Source organism: Parasteatoda tepidariorum, chromosome 6, assembly GCF_043381705.1.
Source record: "Parasteatoda tepidariorum isolate YZ-2023 chromosome 6, CAS_Ptep_4.0, whole genome shotgun sequence".
Lineage (NCBI taxonomy): Eukaryota > Metazoa > Arthropoda > Arachnida > Araneae > Theridiidae > Parasteatoda > Parasteatoda tepidariorum.
The window spans coordinates 71,557,773-71,579,282 of record NC_092209.1 but is presented as its reverse complement, the minus strand read 5'-3'; the positions used below and the strand labels follow the sequence as shown (position 1 = coordinate 71,579,282).

Here is a 21,510-nt window from a genome sequence, read left to right as displayed (position 1 = left end):
TTTTTTGAGAAATATTAATTTCTTTAATTAACATCATTAATAACTGTTTTTTTTAAATTTGTCAACTATTTTTAAGATTTCTCAGGTGACATCAAAATTATTCGGAAAACAAAATGAAATAAAAAAGTTTAATGATTCGAAATTATGTTTAATAATCAGTAACAATTGTTGTTAATCACAAAATTAAAGTTCTAATAATGATTGTTTAAACAGAAAAAAGAAAGATATTTATAAATATTTCTTACTGGTGTAACTTTAGATGCTGTTTTGATTAATACATTTTAAATTTCACCGAACTAAAGTAAATTAATAACCGAAAAAGCTTTCAAGTAACGTAACAACAAAAGCATTTTCATTTTTATGCATATACCAAGATTTGCTTAATGCAAGGAATATGGACGCTTAAAAACTGGAGAAAATAGAAGCATTTATCAAAATCAAAGTATCTCCTAGATCAATAACGAACAGAAATGCCAATAAACATTATCCAAGTTTAAGATTAAGATAAAAATCGATATTTCATAGCGGTGAAAAATTTTTATCTTAAAACAATTCTTCTCTTAACCGAAACTTTTTTTTACTTAGCAATAAGGAAGTTATACTTTAAAATTTTCTGTTGACATTTACGTCTTAATAAAAATAGTATAGGGATCAATTATGCCTGTACAATGAAAAATTCGGAAAATTTACGCATCTTTTTAAGCACTTTCATAATACTATAAATTGTTTTTCCTTAAATGAAGATAGGGAATTTCAAGCAAAGGTCTATGAACTAAATGGTACTTTTTAAAAAAAAAAAAAAGAAGAAGAAGTAGAGCAATATGAAGAGTGTTTTAAGCTTAGCTGTGGCAAAAAAAAATCATATCAAGAAAAAGTGTCATTAACAAATCTTGCGGGAGTAGGTAAAATTTCTTAAAATTAAAGTCGTAAAATTGAATTAAGAAGTCACTTTTCACCGAAATGTATTTTCCGTAATTTCATCATTCTTTTTAACGTACACTGTAAAAAATTCCTGATAAAATTACGATAAAAAGTACCAGCATTCAGGGTGCATGTACTTTTACCGTAATATCGATTTTTACTGGGACATATTGCGAAACAAAAAATCTGATGTACGATAATTTTTACAGTTATAATTACTATAAAAATTTCTAAATCGCACTAATTAAATAAATATTAATGTAAAATATTAATCAATAAATATTAATCATAATTAAAATATTAATCATAATTAAAAATCATAATAAAATATTAATCATAATTAAAATATTAATCATAATTAAAAATTATAGTAAAATATTAATCATAATTAAAAAATAATATAATATTAATATCGTATAACATTTTACGTTAAAATGGATTAATGGGGAATTGCCGGTACTTTACATCGCAATTTGATAAAGAAATTTTCACAGTGTAATGTGTACGTGGAGTAGTGTTTCAACGAGGAGAGCCTCTGCAAAATATTAATTTTTCTTTCTTTATCTCGCAATTATGACATAATTAAGAATATTGCAAAATAATTAGGGATCTCAAAATTTTGGTGGAATTCCTCTACCCACGCTAACATCCGATCAATGTTAAAATAAAAACTATTTTTGTTGTTTTATCTGCTGTCTATGCTTTTTCCAGGTGGCCACTATACTTATGTCATGCATATAAATAATTATTAAATCTTTAAAATAAGAGTATTCAAATTTCAACTTTTAAAAAAATGCAAGTATTAATTTTCAAAATTGAAAAAAAATCAAAACCTTTACTCGTCTATCAATTATAAATCGTATGTTGTAAGTATTAATTTTTAAAATTGAGAAAAATTCAAACACTTTTCTCGTCCATCAATTATAAACCGTATGTATACTTTATAACTTTTTTTTAAACTAGTAGTTAAAATCATCTACATTGAATAGCAAGAGCTGGTATGCGGCGAGTTTATAGCATGAACATAAAATTATTACTTTTTTCTCATGGTATTCCTTAATGCCAAAATTTGACTGTTTGCTGAAAAATATTTTGGTTTAAGTTTACTTCTTTCAGGATTTTAAATAAAATGCAGTTTATTTTACCATCAACTGGATTGCTTACCATGTTTTTACAATTTGAATAATGAAAGAGAATGAAGATCATGCGCATCTTGAACCACAGAGGGAAAATTACACTGGGGAACAATTTTTTGTTGCATTTCTACAAATACTTGATCTTGTCCAATTCGTATGTTGGGATTTCATATCTTAACGCGTTAAATGACATGCTAATTTTACATGGTTTGCCCGTCTGGTCACGCGTAAATAAATACAAACTAAATTTACAAATAATAAACAGATTTTGTCAGTTTTTTTAAAAGGTTAAGCATGACATATCTGAAAAAAAGTGATGAATTATATAGCCCTTTGAATTGTTTAGAAATAGTGGTGGATAAAAATCTACTAAATTGAATTTATTAAACCAAGAATCACATTTAATAAACTACCATTTGAAAATATTTATTCGCTGCCCGGAGCAAGTTGGCATCTCTGTGTATATAAATAAAACTACTTTTGTGTGTTCTATATTGCATTAATTTCTTCAAAACATAATAATATTAAAAAAATTTAATAATTACTAGAAAATTTAATAACGATAATAACATTAAAAAAATTTACAATTTACTAGAATTATGTGTTTCTAACAATCTTGGCTTCGCTGGTCAACGGTGATCCCCGTGGTCCTACGAACAAACTCACTGCCGGTCACCGGTGACCCCCATGGCATTCAACGTGTTAAGTTAGTTTTGTTCTTAAAGCTGCATATTTAAAAGAAAAAGAAGAAGTAGGAAAAAAAAGTTATATATAACTGTGGGTCGTGTAAATGTTGCGACCAACTTTTAGGGGAGTTAGGCACATCATCAGGATTCAAATTGTATAGGAACTCATGCCCAGAAATGTCGCCGTACTCGGTTAAGGGATTGATCTGTTCTGAGGAACTCGAAAAAGCAGTGCATAGTAAAGAAACGCGCCTTGAGACGTACGATAACATTTTCGAACATGGTTTCGCTTGCAATTTTAATCCTGAGGAAACACCCAAGCTCCCCTAGAAATTTTCCGTAACATTTATGTGATCCCTTGTTATATGTTACATTTTTATAAACCAGTACATTTTCACACAAAGTACATCAAAGATGTTTAAATAAAACTGTAGCTTTGAGATGGAAACCAACAGCAGATTTGAAATCAGTGATACGAAAGTATGTGTAATATGTTTAAAAAAAATCTCATGCAGCAGAAAATAAAAAATAAAAATTGTTCCCCAGTAATATTAATTTCCAGGATATTGTCTGACTTCATAAATTTAACGTAAAACAATTGGGTATAATATAAAAAAAAATACAATTACTTCCACTTAGTAGGAATAACATTTACCATGACGCAATGCTAAATTCTATACCACTATCCACATAAATCAATTATTAATCAAAAATCGAATATCAATTACTTTTCTTTATAATGCAATAAAATCTGGCGAGCAGCTATTTAAACGATCAAACACTTCGTTTGTTTATTTGTGGCTTGAAGTTAGGCTCGCAGAAAATGCCGTTCATGGGTTAAATTTAGTACGAATAACACAACCTGTGACGTAGGCTATAGTATACCCAATTATGAAACAGATATATCCAGATATGTCACTGCCTTTGTCACATGTTCGAGTCAATGAAAGAAACTAACAGGTTTGAGATGATTTTTCTGAACTCGATTTCTCTTACCCTACTTATCTTTTTAATTACCCTACTTATTTAATACCTTTTTGTGTGGAAACATGAGTGCTATCTGTACAGACTGTAATTTGGAAGAACTTTGAATGAGTTCACAGGTTAACTCTGAAGTGAAATCACTTTCGTTCCAAGAGAGCAAGATAAAAATCGATTTATTAAAGAATTTCACCTCGGAGATATTACCTCTCGATATCCCACTCGACAATTGGGGGGAAGGATGATAATTTTCAATTTTCTTCTGATAATTGCAGCATAATAAATCTGCAGAGCAGTGGGGAGTTTCGTGATTGATCAATTACGTCGTTACAGATTTTCGACAAAGATTTTCTACGGAGGGACATGAATAAAATACTCGACATTGAGGGAGGGAAATGTTCTTACAAGATGAATGAGTCACGTAAAGGCAAAGGACTTTTAATTGTACTATCTCACTGATCCAATCAGCCCGGATTCCGCAAAAGAGGGGCGGTTTCTGGGGGACCATGGGCTGCTGCAGGAAAAGTTTCCAATTAGGAATCCTGCGGTTGAACATGGAATGAAGTTTCCGGTCAATCTACGAAGTCTTGCAGTGACGATTGAGTCATCGAAATTCAATCCAACTTATTGTGGCGAAGACAGACCACAAATGATTGACCTCTTCAAAACTTTCCCCCACTTTTCCCTTAACTGCATAGGGGATGTCGGGGCACTACGTAACAAGATTTTTAGTGCATTACATGCTTCATTATAGTAAACTTATATAAGAGTGGCAGATTTATTCGAAAAGCTTTTTGACAAACATTTACTTCGTAATTTATCAAATATCGTCAAAAGAAGTTGTTCTATTTTCAAAATTTTCTTGCTTTTTTTTCATCTTTTCTGCGTTTTAATGTATTCAAATTGTTTTGTATCTCTCTACATTTAGCAATAAAGAGCTCTGCCGCTGTTTTAGAGTGTTAAACTTAATGTTAAATTTTCCTTTGCTACATAAAAATAGTAAGACTTAGAAACTTGAAACTTCAAAGGTGTAACACAAAGAGTACGATAAAAGCCAACAAAAGAAATTAATATTCGCTAATTAGTTTGAGAATTATTAAAAGTAAAAATACAATAACTGTAATAATAATAATAATAATATCAGTAAAAATACAATACCATGCAGGTTTCAGAAATGTAACTACAGGGTTAAATTTTGATGTGCTGAACAGCCATTTTTATTGTTGAACTTAACGAGCTTTTCCAAAATTCTGATTTGTTTGAAAGTTATTGCAAATCTTTTCTCACCTTTACTTGCTAACATTCATATCACTTTTTTTTGCCTTAACATGTTGTTAAGTTTCATTTAAAATATTAACTTAAAAAATATTATTTAACATGGTGTTCCAATCAGCTCTTCAATAATTTTTCTTATTTTTAACTTGACTGAGAGAAATCATACAGACCAGAAAAATATTAATTTATTAATAATAAATATTAATAAATTAATTTAATAAAATTTATTCCTCAAATATCTTATTTTTCTCTAAAAAAATACATAAAATGTAATTTTTTTAACATAATAAAGAAAAGACTTGGAAAATGTAATTATGAATTTATATGTATAAAATGAATGTTGGATGAAATATAACTAAAGTAAGATGCGTTTAAATTGGATTATTTCTTTCATATTCCGAATGTCATGGGGTTAGTGTCGGCTCTTTTTATCTTTTGCTAAAGAAAAGAACATTGTTGTTTCCTTTATGTCTAAACTAGTTGTTTTCTTATGGCTAAACTAGTTTGTGCTTTCTTTTTTGGTCAGATGAAAAGGGGAGGAACACAACACAACATCCGAGAAAGAAGAAGAAAATTGATCACTTGTGTTTCTTTTGTATTCTTCATAATTAGTTTAACCTAAATGTGCTCCAGAAATTAATGGAATATTTCAATGTTAATTTAAAATAAATGCGTGAGGAATCTCTTATTCAATTTAACTTACTCTTCTTCCTATTGCGAATGCGTTTCATTGATAATTATATTTCATAGTTCCAAGTTAATTTTTTTTTATTTATTCACAAGTTTGCTTATAATATTAGCTTTTTTCCAAACGTTATAAAAAAATCTACATTCCTCTTTTTAGTATGATACTATAAAATTAATTCACAAATTCTGAATGACTTAAAATTTATTGTTGTAAGAAATATTTATTGTACTTAAATAAATACAATAATTATTACCCAAGCATGCTTAAAATAAAAGAAAAATTATTTCGAAAATCCAATATCTATAAAATCTTTTGTTCAAAAGAAAATAATAAAATAAATAAATCATTTTTTCTGACTTTAAATTTAAAGAAAGACACAGTCAAAAAACAAAAACAATTTTTTTTCATACCTTAATATGCTTTAACTTTATTTTATTTCTTTTATAATTATAAAATTGGCTTATATTTTCTTGCAAATAAAAATTAATTTAATTTTGTTAAATGGGTAAATTAAACTAGACCCAAATAACACTTATTAAGGACATAAATAGCTTTAAAATAAATTTAGACAACCATTACTTACTACTTTTTTATGTTGCATTTCTTAAACAAATTTATTAGTCGATATGTTGTATTTTGACTAAATCCATAAAATCTTAAACATGTGGCGATAATAAATTCCGCAATTATTTTCTCGGATCATTTACCAGAAAACTGTTTTACCAATAACGAAAAAAATTTCGTGAATCTTTCGTGCGATGGCTCAGGGAATAGAGCCTTCCAATGAGGTGAACCGGGGTTCGATCCCGGCGAGGGCTGGTCGATACGAATTCCGCATCCGGCTTTCACCGACCACAGTGCTGACGTGAAATATCCTCAGTGGTAGACGGATCATGGGTTAGAGTCCCCTTGCCATCCGGCTAACCTTGGGATGTTCTCGTGGTCTTCCTCTCCATGCAACGCAAATGCGGGTTAGTTCCATCAAAAAGTCCTCCATGAAGGCAAATTTCTCCCAGTACTTTATCCAGGAATTCCCTTGTCTTCTGGATTAGGTTCAAAATTACAAGACTACGGAGTTGAACATTAAGTAGTCGTAAACCCAAAAATTTTGTCGACTGTTCAACTACGGTTATAATTATAATATACCTATTATACAGTATGTTTATTCTATTACGAATATCAGCTTTGTGGTATTATATCATGCATATGAGATAGCATTGTTGTACAATATATTTACGTAAAATCAAGGAGGATATTTTAATATTCTTAAGTCAATGTGTAAAATTATGTGACTTATTATTCAATTTTTAAATTATTTATAATTAGAATGTACGATGCACTGATAGAAACATTTCAAATTTATACTATATCCTAAGGGCTCACTACAACTATTCCTACCGAAATATCATCTCTAATAAGATTGATGAAATAAAAATCCCTCCGGACTAAATCCTTCCATTCCTATTGTTTCATAAGTCAGCTGCTCAATTCCTTATCTGGCGAGTACCCTTCATTGCTTATTCATTTCAGGCCAACCCCCACATCAATTCCGCTCCATTGATAACTCGTTAATACCTAAAAGGAGTGTTCAACACACATCCCAAAAAGAATTTTGTACCTGCCTTATCTAAATTAAAGATCAGACATTTGGACGTGCGTCCAACCTTCTCGCTAATTCTCGTCTTTATTTTTCTTCCCCAAATCGATAACCTTTTTCTCTTTTTCATCATGTCACTTATACTCCAATCTCTTACTTTTTAGTTTTTCTTCTTTTGTAGATTATTGTTAGGATTTTATGAGATCACAGGATTAGTGTTGTAGACATGAATAGCTTAACTGTGTAACGTCTTTACCTTTCACAAAAGTAGAGTTTTTGGAATGTCTTAAAGAATGTTTCCTTTGCCGAAAAGATATGGTTCTTTTTTTTTTCTTGGAGTTGTTTAACTTAATCTTTTTTTTTCTCTGAAACTACCTATCTTTTCATCTAAGTCATTTACAATTCCTTCTTTATTGCATGGGACTAAGCATGAAGTGAGGAGATACTATTTCGTAGTACTTATCTCGGCAATTAAAGATGAAAATTGGCTGTTGAAATTGTTCTGCTGTTTTATAGTGCAATTAAGATTCCTCATCGCTGCATTTGAAATTTGGCATTTAGCATTCGTTATTTTACAATATTAGTATTATATTACCGCTTATGAAGCCTTTTCAGTTTCCTACAGTGCCTCGAAATAATTGTATTTTTTTCCTTCTCTATCATTGTGTAAAATTTAATAATAATAATAATAAAATTTATAAAGGATTTATTGTTCTTTTTTGGTAGCAATATACGGTACTAAAAATATTAATGCACAACAAATCTTTCTTATATGTACATACATACATATATATATATATATATATATGTGTAGNATTTTTTCTAGTCTTTTTTGCTAATGTTTTTATTCTTATTTATTTATTTATTTATTTTTAAATTTTTTTTTTGTTTATTATTATTTTTCTTTTCTAAATTTGACATGCCCTTTTAGTATGTATTTCTGCTTAAATATCCAACATTGTTTGATATCATACTTACGTCTGTAAGCCTCGTGTTGTACTTTTTCAGTGGTGCACGAGGAATCTTTTTGTTCTTGAATAAAAAAATCAAAAAAAAATCATAGAAACATATATTTTTTCAGGATAGAGTAACATATTAGAGTAGCTTATCATCAGTAACATATGACTATTCAGTGCCTTCAACCCAGCATTCTGTTAATGGGCATGAGTTTTCGTTTATTGAGGCATTTTGCTAGCAATTAAACAGACTAATGTTTGTTAAATGATATTTTTTTAACTAAGAAAATATCTTCTGCTCTCGCCTTGCATTTCAGTTATAGGAATTTAGAAAAAAATAGCACATTTTACTTAGCATAAAAACACGCTAAGTTTTTGCTATTGGTATTGAAACAGTGAAAGGATGAAAGAAAGAATAAATGATGAAAATGATTGCCGTTTTTAAAAAATTATAGCAAAGCTGTAAACTTTGATTACAGGAAGAAACAGTAAACTAATATAAGAAGTAACTTCTACACTTTGCTTCTACACTGGAATTTATGACCTATATTGTACGTTAATAGTCTATTTTATTTGATGTCGAAAATAAATTTTTTGTCATATTTTTTCGTTGTTTTATTTTATTACGCCCATTTTCATAATCAAACACTTACACTAAAGTGACTTTAGTCTTTAAGGAAACTATTCAGTTTAAACCTCAAACTAAAAATGATTATGAAAATTGGCCTCATCATCAGAATTTAAGCATAGTATATAGGGGCGCACAAAATTATTCTTGTACGCAGGCGTTCGCCACCCCAGGAACGGCACTGACTATAACCGATTTTAAAGCTAAGCATCTCCTTTGTATAATATGAAGAAATGTTTTAATTAAATTTTTAATGGAAAAATCGTTGGAAATATGCAAAAGGTACCTTCTAGAATACCTTTTAAGGGGAAATTTTCTTTTCATTTTGGGTGACTCATGTCATTTTCAAAACTAAGCAATACATTCGTAATAAAAAAATAAAGAGAAGGTTTTAATTATTTTTAGTGGGAAATATATTAGGGAATCGTAAAACCTACATGCATTTCTATGAACTATTTTTTTTAAAAATTTGCATGGCTAAGTTCCGTTTTAAAACTAAACATCTCATTCGTAATTTTCAAAAATTGCTGTTCACAAGTTATTGTATTTGTTTCTGTTCTATTTCAGGACGCCGTGGCAAAAGAGGTATGAAAGGGGAACCAGGTGATCCCGGAACGACGGTAAGAAATTTTATTTAATTTTAACAACTCGAAAAAGATAAAGAAAATTTCAAAATTTAATTACGTTTTTTATTTACCCTGAGAAAATAATCATAGACGAAATTCCATAGCTTAATGCCTGATGTCGGATTATTTTAAAATCATAAAAAAAGTACTCCTGCTGGTGTCAAATTACAAGAAAATATTAGCTTATTTGAGCAATAGAAAGGGGGGGGAGAGCAATTTTCGGTATAACAATTTGCAACTGAAATGTGCCTCATGTTCTTTGCTTTATTTAAATATAATACTAAAAAGCAAGAAAAAAATACAATATTTTGGTAAAACAATTTAGTAATTTTGAATTCTTTCAAATGCACCCAAGATTAAATCATAGGTAAACTATTTATTAATGTGCTCTATGTTAATATGGTACAATGAGCTTCAAATTTTAAACAATTTCTGGTAAAATTATTTGTCGATCAAAAGGTGCCTTGTTACATTTGAATTAGTTCAAAAATAATAATACATTAAAATTAAGGCAAAACCCATTTTTCTGACAAGTCGTTCTGAAAATAACGTATTTATATGCGCCTAATGTTCATTTATAGGAAAACGCTTTATTAATGTGTTTTGCAATAAATATTATGAAGTAAGTTTTAAAATTTAGAATAATTTCTGATGCAACTATTTATTAATTAGATAATATCTTCATGCACCCTTCTTTCCGATCATTAACTTGGGACATACGTGAGATTGAGTGCTGGTGCTGTTTTACCTCATTTAATTCGAAATACTAGTGCATCAAAGAGGAAAAAATAAAGCGATTTTTTACACAATTTATTATTATTAATTAATAATAATAATTAATTATCATTTTAGTTGTAATTTTAATTATAAATTTGATTATAATATTAATTATAATTTTAATTATGAATTTAATTATAAATTTAGTTATAATTTGAATTATAATTTTAATAATAAAATTTAATTATAAATTTAATTATAATTTCATTTAATGTTAATTATTTTAATTACAAGACCTATGTTTTTGTTTACTAACCATAGTTCAAGTAGTTCTTATATAATAAAACATTGAGCAAAAGTAGTGAGGCATACGAGGATTTTGATTTTTAAGGGCGTGAATAATGCATAGTGCTTGGATACGAACTAACTACTACTAAACTCAGTGGAGCGACAGCCCATAGAGGGCCAAGGCCTAGTGTGCCCATCTCAGTTTTCTTGCGAGCAGATGTTCCGGTTAGGTGGTCAGCCGAAAGCGAAATGTTCGTGTCCAAGCATGCTTGGACACGAGCATTGTCAGCAATTATCTATGTTTCTCCTTTAAATCTTTATTACATAAATTATTATTTCTTTTTCTTTTAATTGAAAAAGAGCCACACAATTTTGCATTGTTCGCCCCAGGGGGATAAATTCTACTACGTTCTGGATTAAAACATCATTATACTCCCTTTTCCTTTAAAAAAAAATGTTTAACAAGAGCAGAAATAAAGAGATTAAATTGAACTCATTTTTAATTCTATAAAAGATCCATTCATTCACCTTTTTAATAGAACACTCATATCTTCCTTGTATAAGTCACTCCGCTATCAGCTAAATGCATTTTATTTCAGACATTTTGGAGACTAGAACTAAAAACCAAATAACTGAGTTGACTCGTAACAAATGAAAACTTTTAGAAATGTTAGGAGGAAGCACTTAATTCGTTAATGGAACTAGTCCATGGACTGTCTTAAAGTTGGTTCTTATCTATATGAAACTCTCCTCTTTTGCTAGGCAATTACTTGGATACATGTCGTGATTTTTAATCCTTTTTACAAATATTACGTGATGACGTTCAGCATTGTATTAGCGTCGTGTTAAAAACTCTCATTTTATCTTTCGGAACAGTTTTTTAATGACAATTTTTAAAAGGTATTTTTTGTTTCATTTCAAAAGAAATAAGTTGAGCCATTAGTCTTATGTATAAAAAAAACACTCCTCAGTTTTGATATTTTGGTATTTCTAGATTTATTTTGTTTTTGAAAAGAAAAGAAAAAATATATTAAGTTTCACGCTATTGGCTGAATTATGATACGAAATATTGTATATAGGAATATGAAGCTCCAATGATTGAATTAATTACTCAGTACCTATTTGTTTGATAGTCCAGTCTCAATACTGAATCTTCTTGATTGAAATAATAGCTGAATACCTGTTCTTCGTACGGGGTGAAAAAAAGAGAGAAAATGATCAATGAATTGGTATTTATCAGCACTACAAAATCATGCAAAAAACTTTAAATATATATATACCGATGCGATTAATTGAGCTAAAACAATTCCATTTATTTTATTTTTATTACTATTTGCTGCCCTTTTCGGTGGCTTTATGTTATTAGCTTAATCAAAACATTCTTTTAAAGTTTATCCTACCTCATACACCTTTTGAAATACGAATTCAGTGACGTTGTTTCTATAAGTTGTGAAATTATTAACGTTGATTTTGCTTTTGGTAGCTTAATACAGCACTTCCCAAATGGTGTTCCGTGGATACCTAGGTTTCCGTGGAAGGGTAACAGGGGCTCCAAGAGTAAGGAAATTTTCTAACCAGTAATGATTTTCTGAACTTATATAATTAAATTTATATCCAATTAATAATTCATCATTTATTTAATAATTCCCCTATGTTTTTGAAATTATTTTATTAAAATACTTTTGAAAAAAGGAATTTAAAACCATTTTTTTCTAATTAAATGAATAATAACAAAGATATTCATTTATGAAAAATTTCATTAGTATTTCGAATCGAATGAAAAATACAAAATTCAACAATGAAGAAGTATGTTTCTCTGATAACCATTCTCAGTGCTTATTTTCTTCAGTTTTCGTTTTTATTTTAATGTAAACCATACTTTTAGCTCGTTTTTTTTTCAGTTTATGCATACATTGAAATCAAAATGAGACCCGTGAATTCAACTGTTTGACATAAAAACTTATTTTAAGAATAATACTGATAAAATGATACGATGAAAAAATTTCATTCTTCATTCACTCACAAAATAAATTCAAAATAATAAAAATTAGATCACTACGTATTTTTAAAATAATTCGCAATCTTTGTTACTTAATATGTGCACAATTGCTAATGAAACTTACTCATTAAAACTCGACGTTCCACCAAAAGAAAGACGATCGCTAAAGCTTCAACAACCGAAAAAAATTTAAAAAGTAAACCTGTAGCCTAATACAGGAAACCTAAGTTTAAGAATTTATAGAAACATGTGATAAAACTATTTTTTTATTGATTAGATCTACAAACTACTGAACAGAATAATTTTTAATAAGTACATTCAATTTATAAAAATACAAAGCAGAATGGAATTCAAAAGTAACAATTCAGCTTCATATATAGCTTTATTTAAAATATTTGTTTTCAATTGTTTTCATTACCAATTTCAGCGTGGTTTAAAATAAAGCACAAAATTAGTATAGGATGTGTATCTAGGCGGAATTCTGTTTACAATAATTTTAGTAGTGGAATTTTGTCCAACTCTTGAAGCTGATAACAGTTTGGTACTGGAAATAATACTTTCTATTTTTTATTGCAATAAACCACTTTATTACGCATGCCTACGTAGCGAGCTAGACTAACTAACAGTGATATGCATTTTTTAACATATAGATTTTCGCTTCAATACTATTATTCTTCTGCGTCAAAAATAAGAACGATTTTTTTTCTTCATTTGTACTATTAATACATGAATTCATTCATTCTAGTAAGCTGAATATAAACAAAGCAGAAGGTTTATATGTACCTCATTCAAATTCGCAGTTCTGAACCGATCCGCACCTAATTTGGTAAACATACGTTCGAAAACACTGAGAACTTAACTATCTTCTTTAAAACTCCCTGCAACCACCTACATCCCAATGAAAAAATTTTTCAAACAATTCGATAAGTATTTTATAATAACGATTTACTAGCTTGAAGCTCTAAATTAGTTTTGTCACACGTTTTTATGAATTATTTATGTTAGGTTTCCTATGTTAGGCTATCATCAATGCTATTGTTGGTTAAAATCAAAGTTAATAATTTATAATTTCGCCGGTCAGGTGGCCAAGTGGTTGGCGTGCCTGACTGCGAAGCCAATGGCTGCAGGTTCGAATCCCGCTCTGGGCATGGATGTTTCGCTTTCTCTGTGTTGTCCTCTGGTGTGTGAATGTGGCCCACCCTATGAACGGGTATTTGTGGCAGTGTGGCGTGGGTAATGTTGCTCGCCTCCGTGACTTTGGTTCACAGGTGCCCACTGAGTAACAGTAAATGAGCAAAACTTCCGGCGTCTTCTAAGGCGAAGAGCGAAAGTTCAGTGTCTGCCGTTATTTAAAAAAAATTAAAAAAATAATTATAATTTCTCAAAGTATGGTGATGACGTCACCAAATTCATATCTTAAAACGTATATGAAACTACTTGTTTCTTATATTGATGCTTTGAAGAGCACGGTGGGCAAAAGTATAGTTTAAACTACCAGAATATGGTAAAATTTACAGTGTTTCTGAGTTTATGGGAACACCAAGAAGCTCAGTAATTTTTACCCAAGCACTTCTGTAATGATTTTGGTAAAGTAAACAATAAAACCTGGTTTTATATTATGTGATAAAATTTAGTAAATGTGGTAAAATTAGGAAACTTTATCATGATACCTTAGAGCATGGTACAAAAACCATTATGAGATTATCAACCCTTATAAACTATATTAAAAGCAAATTTATACTTTTCAGTTCTGTACTTTTCACTTAATAGGGAACAATAAAAACTAAAATTTTGAATACCAGAATTTCGGATAAACTGCTAAAATATGAACGTAAAAATTTCCAAATGACTGGTTTAAGTATGATACAATCTATTCTGGTTTTATTAATCCGATTCATGTTGTTGTTTCTTTGCCAGAAATGTCATTAATGGTGTCTTGGGATATTCATTCACTTTTAGATGCACCTGGATAATTTTTTTTTAAATTTTTTTCCTCACATGCACTGCATAAAGCAACTACTTCAATTACTCTTATCTGGAGTAGTTTTTATTATTATTTTTTTAATTTTAAAGCAATAATTTCGTTATATGTTTAAAATTGATTCAAACGCTTTGTTTAATTTTTTTTTAAATATTTAAGCTATAGCAAAAGTGGTATTAGATCTAGTATATATTTCGGACATTTTCCAAAGGTCTAGTCTTACTAGGTCTGGTTAAGTGCCATTGCCCGGTATACCCTACACTGATGTTTTTTAGGGTTCAGTGCCACTGCCCGGTACACATTTGCCCGGTATACCCTACACTGATGTTTTTTTAAGGTCAAGTGCCACTGCCCGATATACATTTGCCTGGTATACTCTACACTGATGTTTTTTTAAGGCCAAGTGCCACTACCCGGTATATATTTGCCCGATACTCCAAACACTGATGTTTGTTCTAATCTATCGTCAGTAAGAATTAAAATATCGAATAGATGTAATTATATCCACGAATAAATTAATATCAAATCGGATGTAATAAATATTTCGGACATTCACCAAAGCGACTAATTTGATTGTCAACATTCACCGGTGAAAGTCAACAACCACCGATTTCGGTCATTAACAGTAACATGCACATCATTTACATAATAACCTCAGCAGGACGATTATTCATACTTTGCCTAAATAGCATCCCGCATTTCAAGAAGTAAAAATAATTGATTTTGTTGGCGATGATCTCGTAAGGCGATAAAGAATCATGCATAGTACAGGTAAGGAAGATATTAACCTCGAAGGAAAAGTGGATGAATACCCCTTGGAACCGTCATTAATATACAGTACGGTAACTTAGCCAGAATGTTTTCCCCCCGTACGTATTTCGCAAACTTAACGAAAACTCAACAAGAACTAATAAAATAAAATTAAGGTTAGATATAAAGCCATGAGAAAATTGTGATAAATTCTAAATATCACAGGTTAAATTAAAGTTCATGAATTGAACTTTTAACTCATATTACGACAAAAAAAAAGTATTGAAATTCACTTTTCAGATTTTTAAAAAAAATAGATAAAGAAATGTCACATAACGTTCATCAAATCAAATACTATAAATATTATTATTCAAGAAATTCAAAATTGGTTGAGAGGTAGATCATGTATCACGCATCAAATTCTTAAATCAGGTAAATTAATACCTGATTATACTGATCCAAAATTTATTATATACAAGAACTCTTTTACTGTTAAAATTTATCAACAATGATCACTTTGCTGCAAAATATTTAAAACGTTTCTTGAAAAATTTTATAACATGCATTTTAGTTTCCAGTAAATTTTTTACATGCAATTTTAGTTGAGTTATGAAAAGTGCCAAATTAAACCCTCGTGAGGAATCGACTGAAACACGCCTACTTTAACACTTAGATATTATTATTTTTTTAGTATCATCGTTTATTTTTAAAAAGATAAGCACACTTAAAATAAATAAAATATCGTTTAATTATGCTTTTAATACAACGTGAACCATTAATTAAAGGTTTCTTTACTATATCATCAACTTTATCTTTAAAATGTAGCCAGTCGAAGATAGCAATAATTTCTGCCGCACGCATCAATAAATTTACGTCGCCATAGTAGAACCACTCATCATATCTGATCATAAATCACTCAAACGATTTCGAGGCAAATGCCTGTTTTAGATCATTTTGAAATATGCTATTCATAAGGTTCAATTGCCGAAGATAAGAAGGAAAAAAAACTGAATTATTTTGTGTATTCTGATATGCTTTATTTTCATATGTTTTCTCTATCCCCTCCATTACAAAAACTGTTATTTTTCCTGAATTTTTAATTCATTTCGAACCAATGTCATGCTTTGAAAGAATAAGATAATATTTAGCTACTTCAAATCAATAAGTTTAAGATAGTTATCTTTTATGTGTTGCAGTTACTAAAACTAAACACACTCGGAAAAATCTGCTGACGTTGAACCGCAATACCGTACAAATTTGCTGCAACTTTGTTAAAATGTCAATTCGAATAATGCTTTGGTTCAATTCGGGTTGTAGTGTCTAGTAATATAGTTTAATTTTCACAATAACGAGGTTCTACTCACCGCAGTATAAAATTTGTAACAAAGTTCCACACTGTTCGAATTTTCATTCTGAAATTAGGGAAAAATAACAGGCAGCAGTCCATCAATCGGATTAACCATGAACTTTATAGTTAGACACATTTATTTGCCTTTGAGGTTTTGAATCTGTTTACAACTGGTAAAATTAAAAAAAACATTGAATACAAAACAATGTGGTTTTGTCGCCATTTACAATTAACATAGATTTTAAACCATAAAAATGTAACTTAAACTGACATTGGAACTCTGTGAGTGATGCACCATTTATGCGTGAATGATAGCTTCGTATTTTAGCCCCTTCCTTCTCGCTCCAGTGAAAATGATAGAGGGAGATTTCGCCCTCTATTTCAAGTCCCCGTGATATTTCCGGGCTGGAGTATTCAGTAGTAACGAGCCAATAACAATAAAAATAATTCATTTCTTTTGGCCGGAAACCATTTTATTTCTCATTTTACACAGCAGATGGCAGTACCAGGATATTTTTAAGGTAATTGTAGATAGTTAGTTTATTTTAAACTAGATGTCAGCACTAATCAAATAGCACTAATAAAAAAAATAAGTCCTTTTATGACCGTTTTCTTGAAAATTAACCTGCCGTTAAGGGCTTAATAGCCTAGGGTCACTGATTAAAGAGCTCAGGACACTTTTCATGTATTGACGGAATGGACGAAATATTATGGTTTCAATACTTGGGTTCGAATCCCTGTTCAGCCGGTCATGAGATTGACGGATTAGTCCTCTGAGCTACAGTATGTACCGAGCTGCACGGAACAAAATGGTTTAGTAAGGTAGGCCTAGTTGGGGCGGAGAGAAATCTGGTGGTTAAGTGTTAGGAAAAAAATCAATAAACGTTTTTTTCTCATACTTACTAGTTTGAATATCAAATATTTATGGTTATTTGGTTTTTGTAAATAAGGTTTTTGTAAATATGGTTTTTGTAACTAAGGTAATAAACATGGTAAGATAACGATTAAATAAATTGCTACTTCATCATTTTTCCCAGAAATTTTTAACTGTGCACAATATTATAGATCAAAGCGCTCCAAAATTATTAATATCGGTGAAAGAAAGTAAAAATAACTAAGATGTATTCAATGAAATCTTAAACAATAACAATATTCTTTTACCAAAATTGTTAATATTGGTAAAAGAAAGTAAAAAGCACTAAGCTATATTCAATGGAATCTAACGCAATAACAGTATTTTGTTTACAGTCCTTTTTAAAATCTACCAAAACTTTCTTACCTAATTTGTAATTTCAATAAAAAATTCTTTTTTGAATACATGCAAACTCTTTTAGGGATAACATAAAACATAATATTTTAGCAAATTATTTTAAAATATCTTATGTAAGTTCAAATGTATGCTATACGAAAAATGGCTTTAACATTATTCATTAGAAATTAAAAGTGTTACAAAGTATATTTTTTTAAACTCTAATATTTAAAACTTTATTATTGAGACTTTTTCATTACTATTTAGTTATACTTCGTTGCAAGTTATGAAAAGACCATTGCTGTATAGAATTTAAATAATCATCTGAAAATGCATGCAGTTCCGTTTTATTTTGTTATCAAATTATACAAATATGCTTTCAAAAGAATGTAAAACCTTTTAAAGTTATACTCGTTGGAGAGAAATTTAGTTCGTTCCATCTTTTACGATATTTATCATAAAATTATTAAATAAAGGTTACAGTTTCGTAGTTTTACTAAAATCCTAAATTTGGTGGCACATTTCGATAAATAAAGAGAACATTCGTTCTTAAAAAGAAACAACTATACGACGTTGCAAGAGTGTTGAATTTGAGTGAACCACTTAAAAGGGTGCTTCTTGCGCTGATATGCTCTTAACAAATCAAATGCGAGATAAAGAATTTTTACTTTTGTTTTGCTATAAGAGAAAGTCATCTGCAAGAAACAATATTTATTATTCTTTCATCAGTTTCCTTAAATGCGAACAAAATGATGTATATTTGTTGCGAATTTTATACATAATTTTTATTAATTCTTATTACTTGTTTATTTATTGTTGTTGTTAATAAGAAAGAAAGCAAAAAGAAAGCTGTGCAACATGTTGGTGATGTTGATATACGTTTGCACTGGGAGCTTATCATGCATGTGATGTGCATTTCGATGCAAACAGGTTCTCTCCATAGGGATAATGGATCTTTTTTTTTAACTTGCAACAGAGTTAAGTAAAAAATTTTAAAATTAGTAATTGTATTCTAAAACAAAATAATGCTTTATGATATTTTAGGGTCCTATTGGGCCACCTGGCAAACCTGGATTTCCGGTAAGTACGCTTAACTTGATTTGAAATGCGAAATTTTTTATTTTTATAAAGTTATCAAATTTATAATTAATTTTTAAATATTGTACACAAAAGCTTACTATACTTGCACTAACAATTTATTTAAGCTCGCTAGATAAAAAAAATTATGATATTTTTTTAATGATGTTAAGTTTAAAATACAGAAGCATTGGGGTAGAAAAAATGAAACAAAATGTATCTGTTTTTTTCAATGTAGGAGGGAATTCAATTTATGGTTACTAAACATTTTATTGCATTAATTATAACTCAAAATAATGCAAAATATATGGCTTAATTTTAATAAATGGTTTAAAATGTCTTCAATTTTTCTAAAGATTAAAATTGTTTTCTACTATTTATTTTATTGTAAGAATTGTTTTCATGTTCTCAGACATTTTTCATTTCAATATTTTTGCTGAACGTTTTAGAGCGTATTCACGTGGGCAATTTTGTCCTAAAAGAAGAGTTCTTAGATTCCTGAATTGAGTTCACAATTTTAAAGGATATGAAGTTGTGCATTGGTAGATACTAATCCAATATGGTTCAATGCTGGTGACATAACAAAATAAAACTTCAACTTTTAGCTTGCCATTGATGGCAAAGTTATGAGTAAAAAAATAAAATGTCAAAAAAATTTGCATTCGTCATTCGCCATCAATCCATCTGGAATGTCGAAATTTGCCAATGCTACGCTGTTTTTCAGATTTTAATCATGATCATTTTTAATAATCCTTCCAAATTTCTTTAGAAACATTTAATAAAAAATAATTACAATAATAATAATAATGTCACTGTGTAACTAATGTAATAATAATGTGATAACCTTTTATCGAAATGATACGAAAGGAAAATCTAAACAAAAAAAAATTTTATACATAAAATTTAAAATAAGATTTTAATTGTTTAAAAATATCGTTCATAGGGAATAGATTTTACATTTGAAACTGGATTATATTTTTGAGATACTTTACATTGAACATTACATTTCATTTCTATGTCACCAACAGAAACAAATTTAAGAAATTTAATGACTTACCTTAAAATACATCAATTTTAATTCGCGTTTCTTAAATAGTTGTATCGAGTAGTAATTGGCAATTATTAGGTTTTTCATAGCAGTTATAGATCTCCCCCAAGCTGAAGCGGATACCACACCTTGAAGAAAATAAAGTGTATGCATAAATAAGGATCTATAAATTCTTCAAATAATTATTAACGAGGTCATTATACACGTACAATTTCAAGTTTTATACCAAATCTTCTTTTATAATATCGTTATTTATCTTTATACCTATGTTAAACATAAGTATCATCATTAAATCGAGCATTAAAATAATATTTGATTTTTACCAATCCTTTTCACCTAATATATATTAACTAGTGGGCTGCGCCCCCTGCTCGCTGACGCTCGCCAACCCCCGAAAATTGCTACGCAATCTTATATGGTTCGCTTCGCAAACCAAGCTCACTTTTCTTGCTACTAACTTAGGTACATTGTAAATCCACAAAATTCTAAGAATTCAAAACAATCATTCAAATCCAAATAACAACTTTAAAAAAATTACATCTTTTTAGTACATACTAAGTCATTAAAATTAATTTAAATTCAAATAAATGACATGTAAATCGTAAAATAAATTCGTAATATATAAATTCGTGAAAATAAGCGCTTTCGACAAAATGCTAAAATAGAGATCTATCGACAAAGACTACTCACTTCTGCCTAGCTTAATAGTATGAGATTGCCGCAGCTGAATTGAACAACCTGATAGGATGAATTACGGAAGAGATAACATTTGGTGAGAATGCTCTCTTTGGTTATTACAGTTTCCGTTTTTAAAAGCGCTATATGTTGAGCCACCTCAGCTAGATTTGCCATTTTTAGCGGCAATCATTGGTCGATTTTCTAGCGGATCCCTTATAGTTTTTTAATGATTCAATTTTTGAAAAGAATTCTAAAATAAATATGCTATAAGATCTTTGATTACAAAACTTTAAAAAAAAAGGATTGTAGCATCAATTACTATATATTATTCTACTATGAAAATTTGCATTATTTAATAAAATATGTATTTAGCAAATATTTATACATTGATAAAATATGTACTATTATATTTATATGAGTATAAATATAATTCATATTTTATCATATTCATATTTCATTCAAATATAATTCATATTTTATATAAAATATGAAGTAATTTTAGATAATTTTGTATTACCGAATTAATTTATAGTATTCTGTGTGACTAAATACATTCTGTATTGCTAAAATATGAACTGATTTACCTAAATTATCTTTCTTTTGTTTTTAATTTTTTTTAGGGAGCTATTGGAATTGATGGTCCTAAAGGAGAACCAGTAAGCTTTTTTTCTCTAATTTATAACTTTACAATCAAACTAACGAAATCTTAGTAATATTTCATAAGTAATTTTAAATAATTTAGCTTGTTTTTTTTTCTTTACATAATTCAAAATTTTTAGTTGCAGATTGAAACCTTTTGTTTAAACTTGCATGATAAGTAATGAAAATCACGTATAGAAAAAAGTAAATTTTAAAAGTATTTTTAATGACTTGTTTTATTT

At 29.1% G+C, this 21,510-nt stretch overlaps 1 protein-coding gene across 50 annotated transcripts in view; it reads left to right on the top strand.

Annotated features, from left to right (window-relative positions):
- The window catches only part of LOC107455144 (collagen alpha chain CG42342), a 160,818-nt gene that overhangs the window by 80,646 nt on the left and 58,662 nt on the right, over positions 1-21,510 (top strand). For all 50 annotated transcript variants that reach the window (XM_071182525.1, XM_071182547.1, XM_071182534.1 and 47 more), the window contains exons 3-5: positions 9,436-9,488; positions 18,871-18,906; positions 21,250-21,285. In XM_071182525.1, coding sequence (XP_071038626.1) covers positions 9,436-9,488; positions 18,871-18,906; positions 21,250-21,285 — 125 coding nt within the window. The remainder of the gene's footprint in view (positions 1-9,435; positions 9,489-18,870; positions 18,907-21,249; positions 21,286-21,510) is intronic.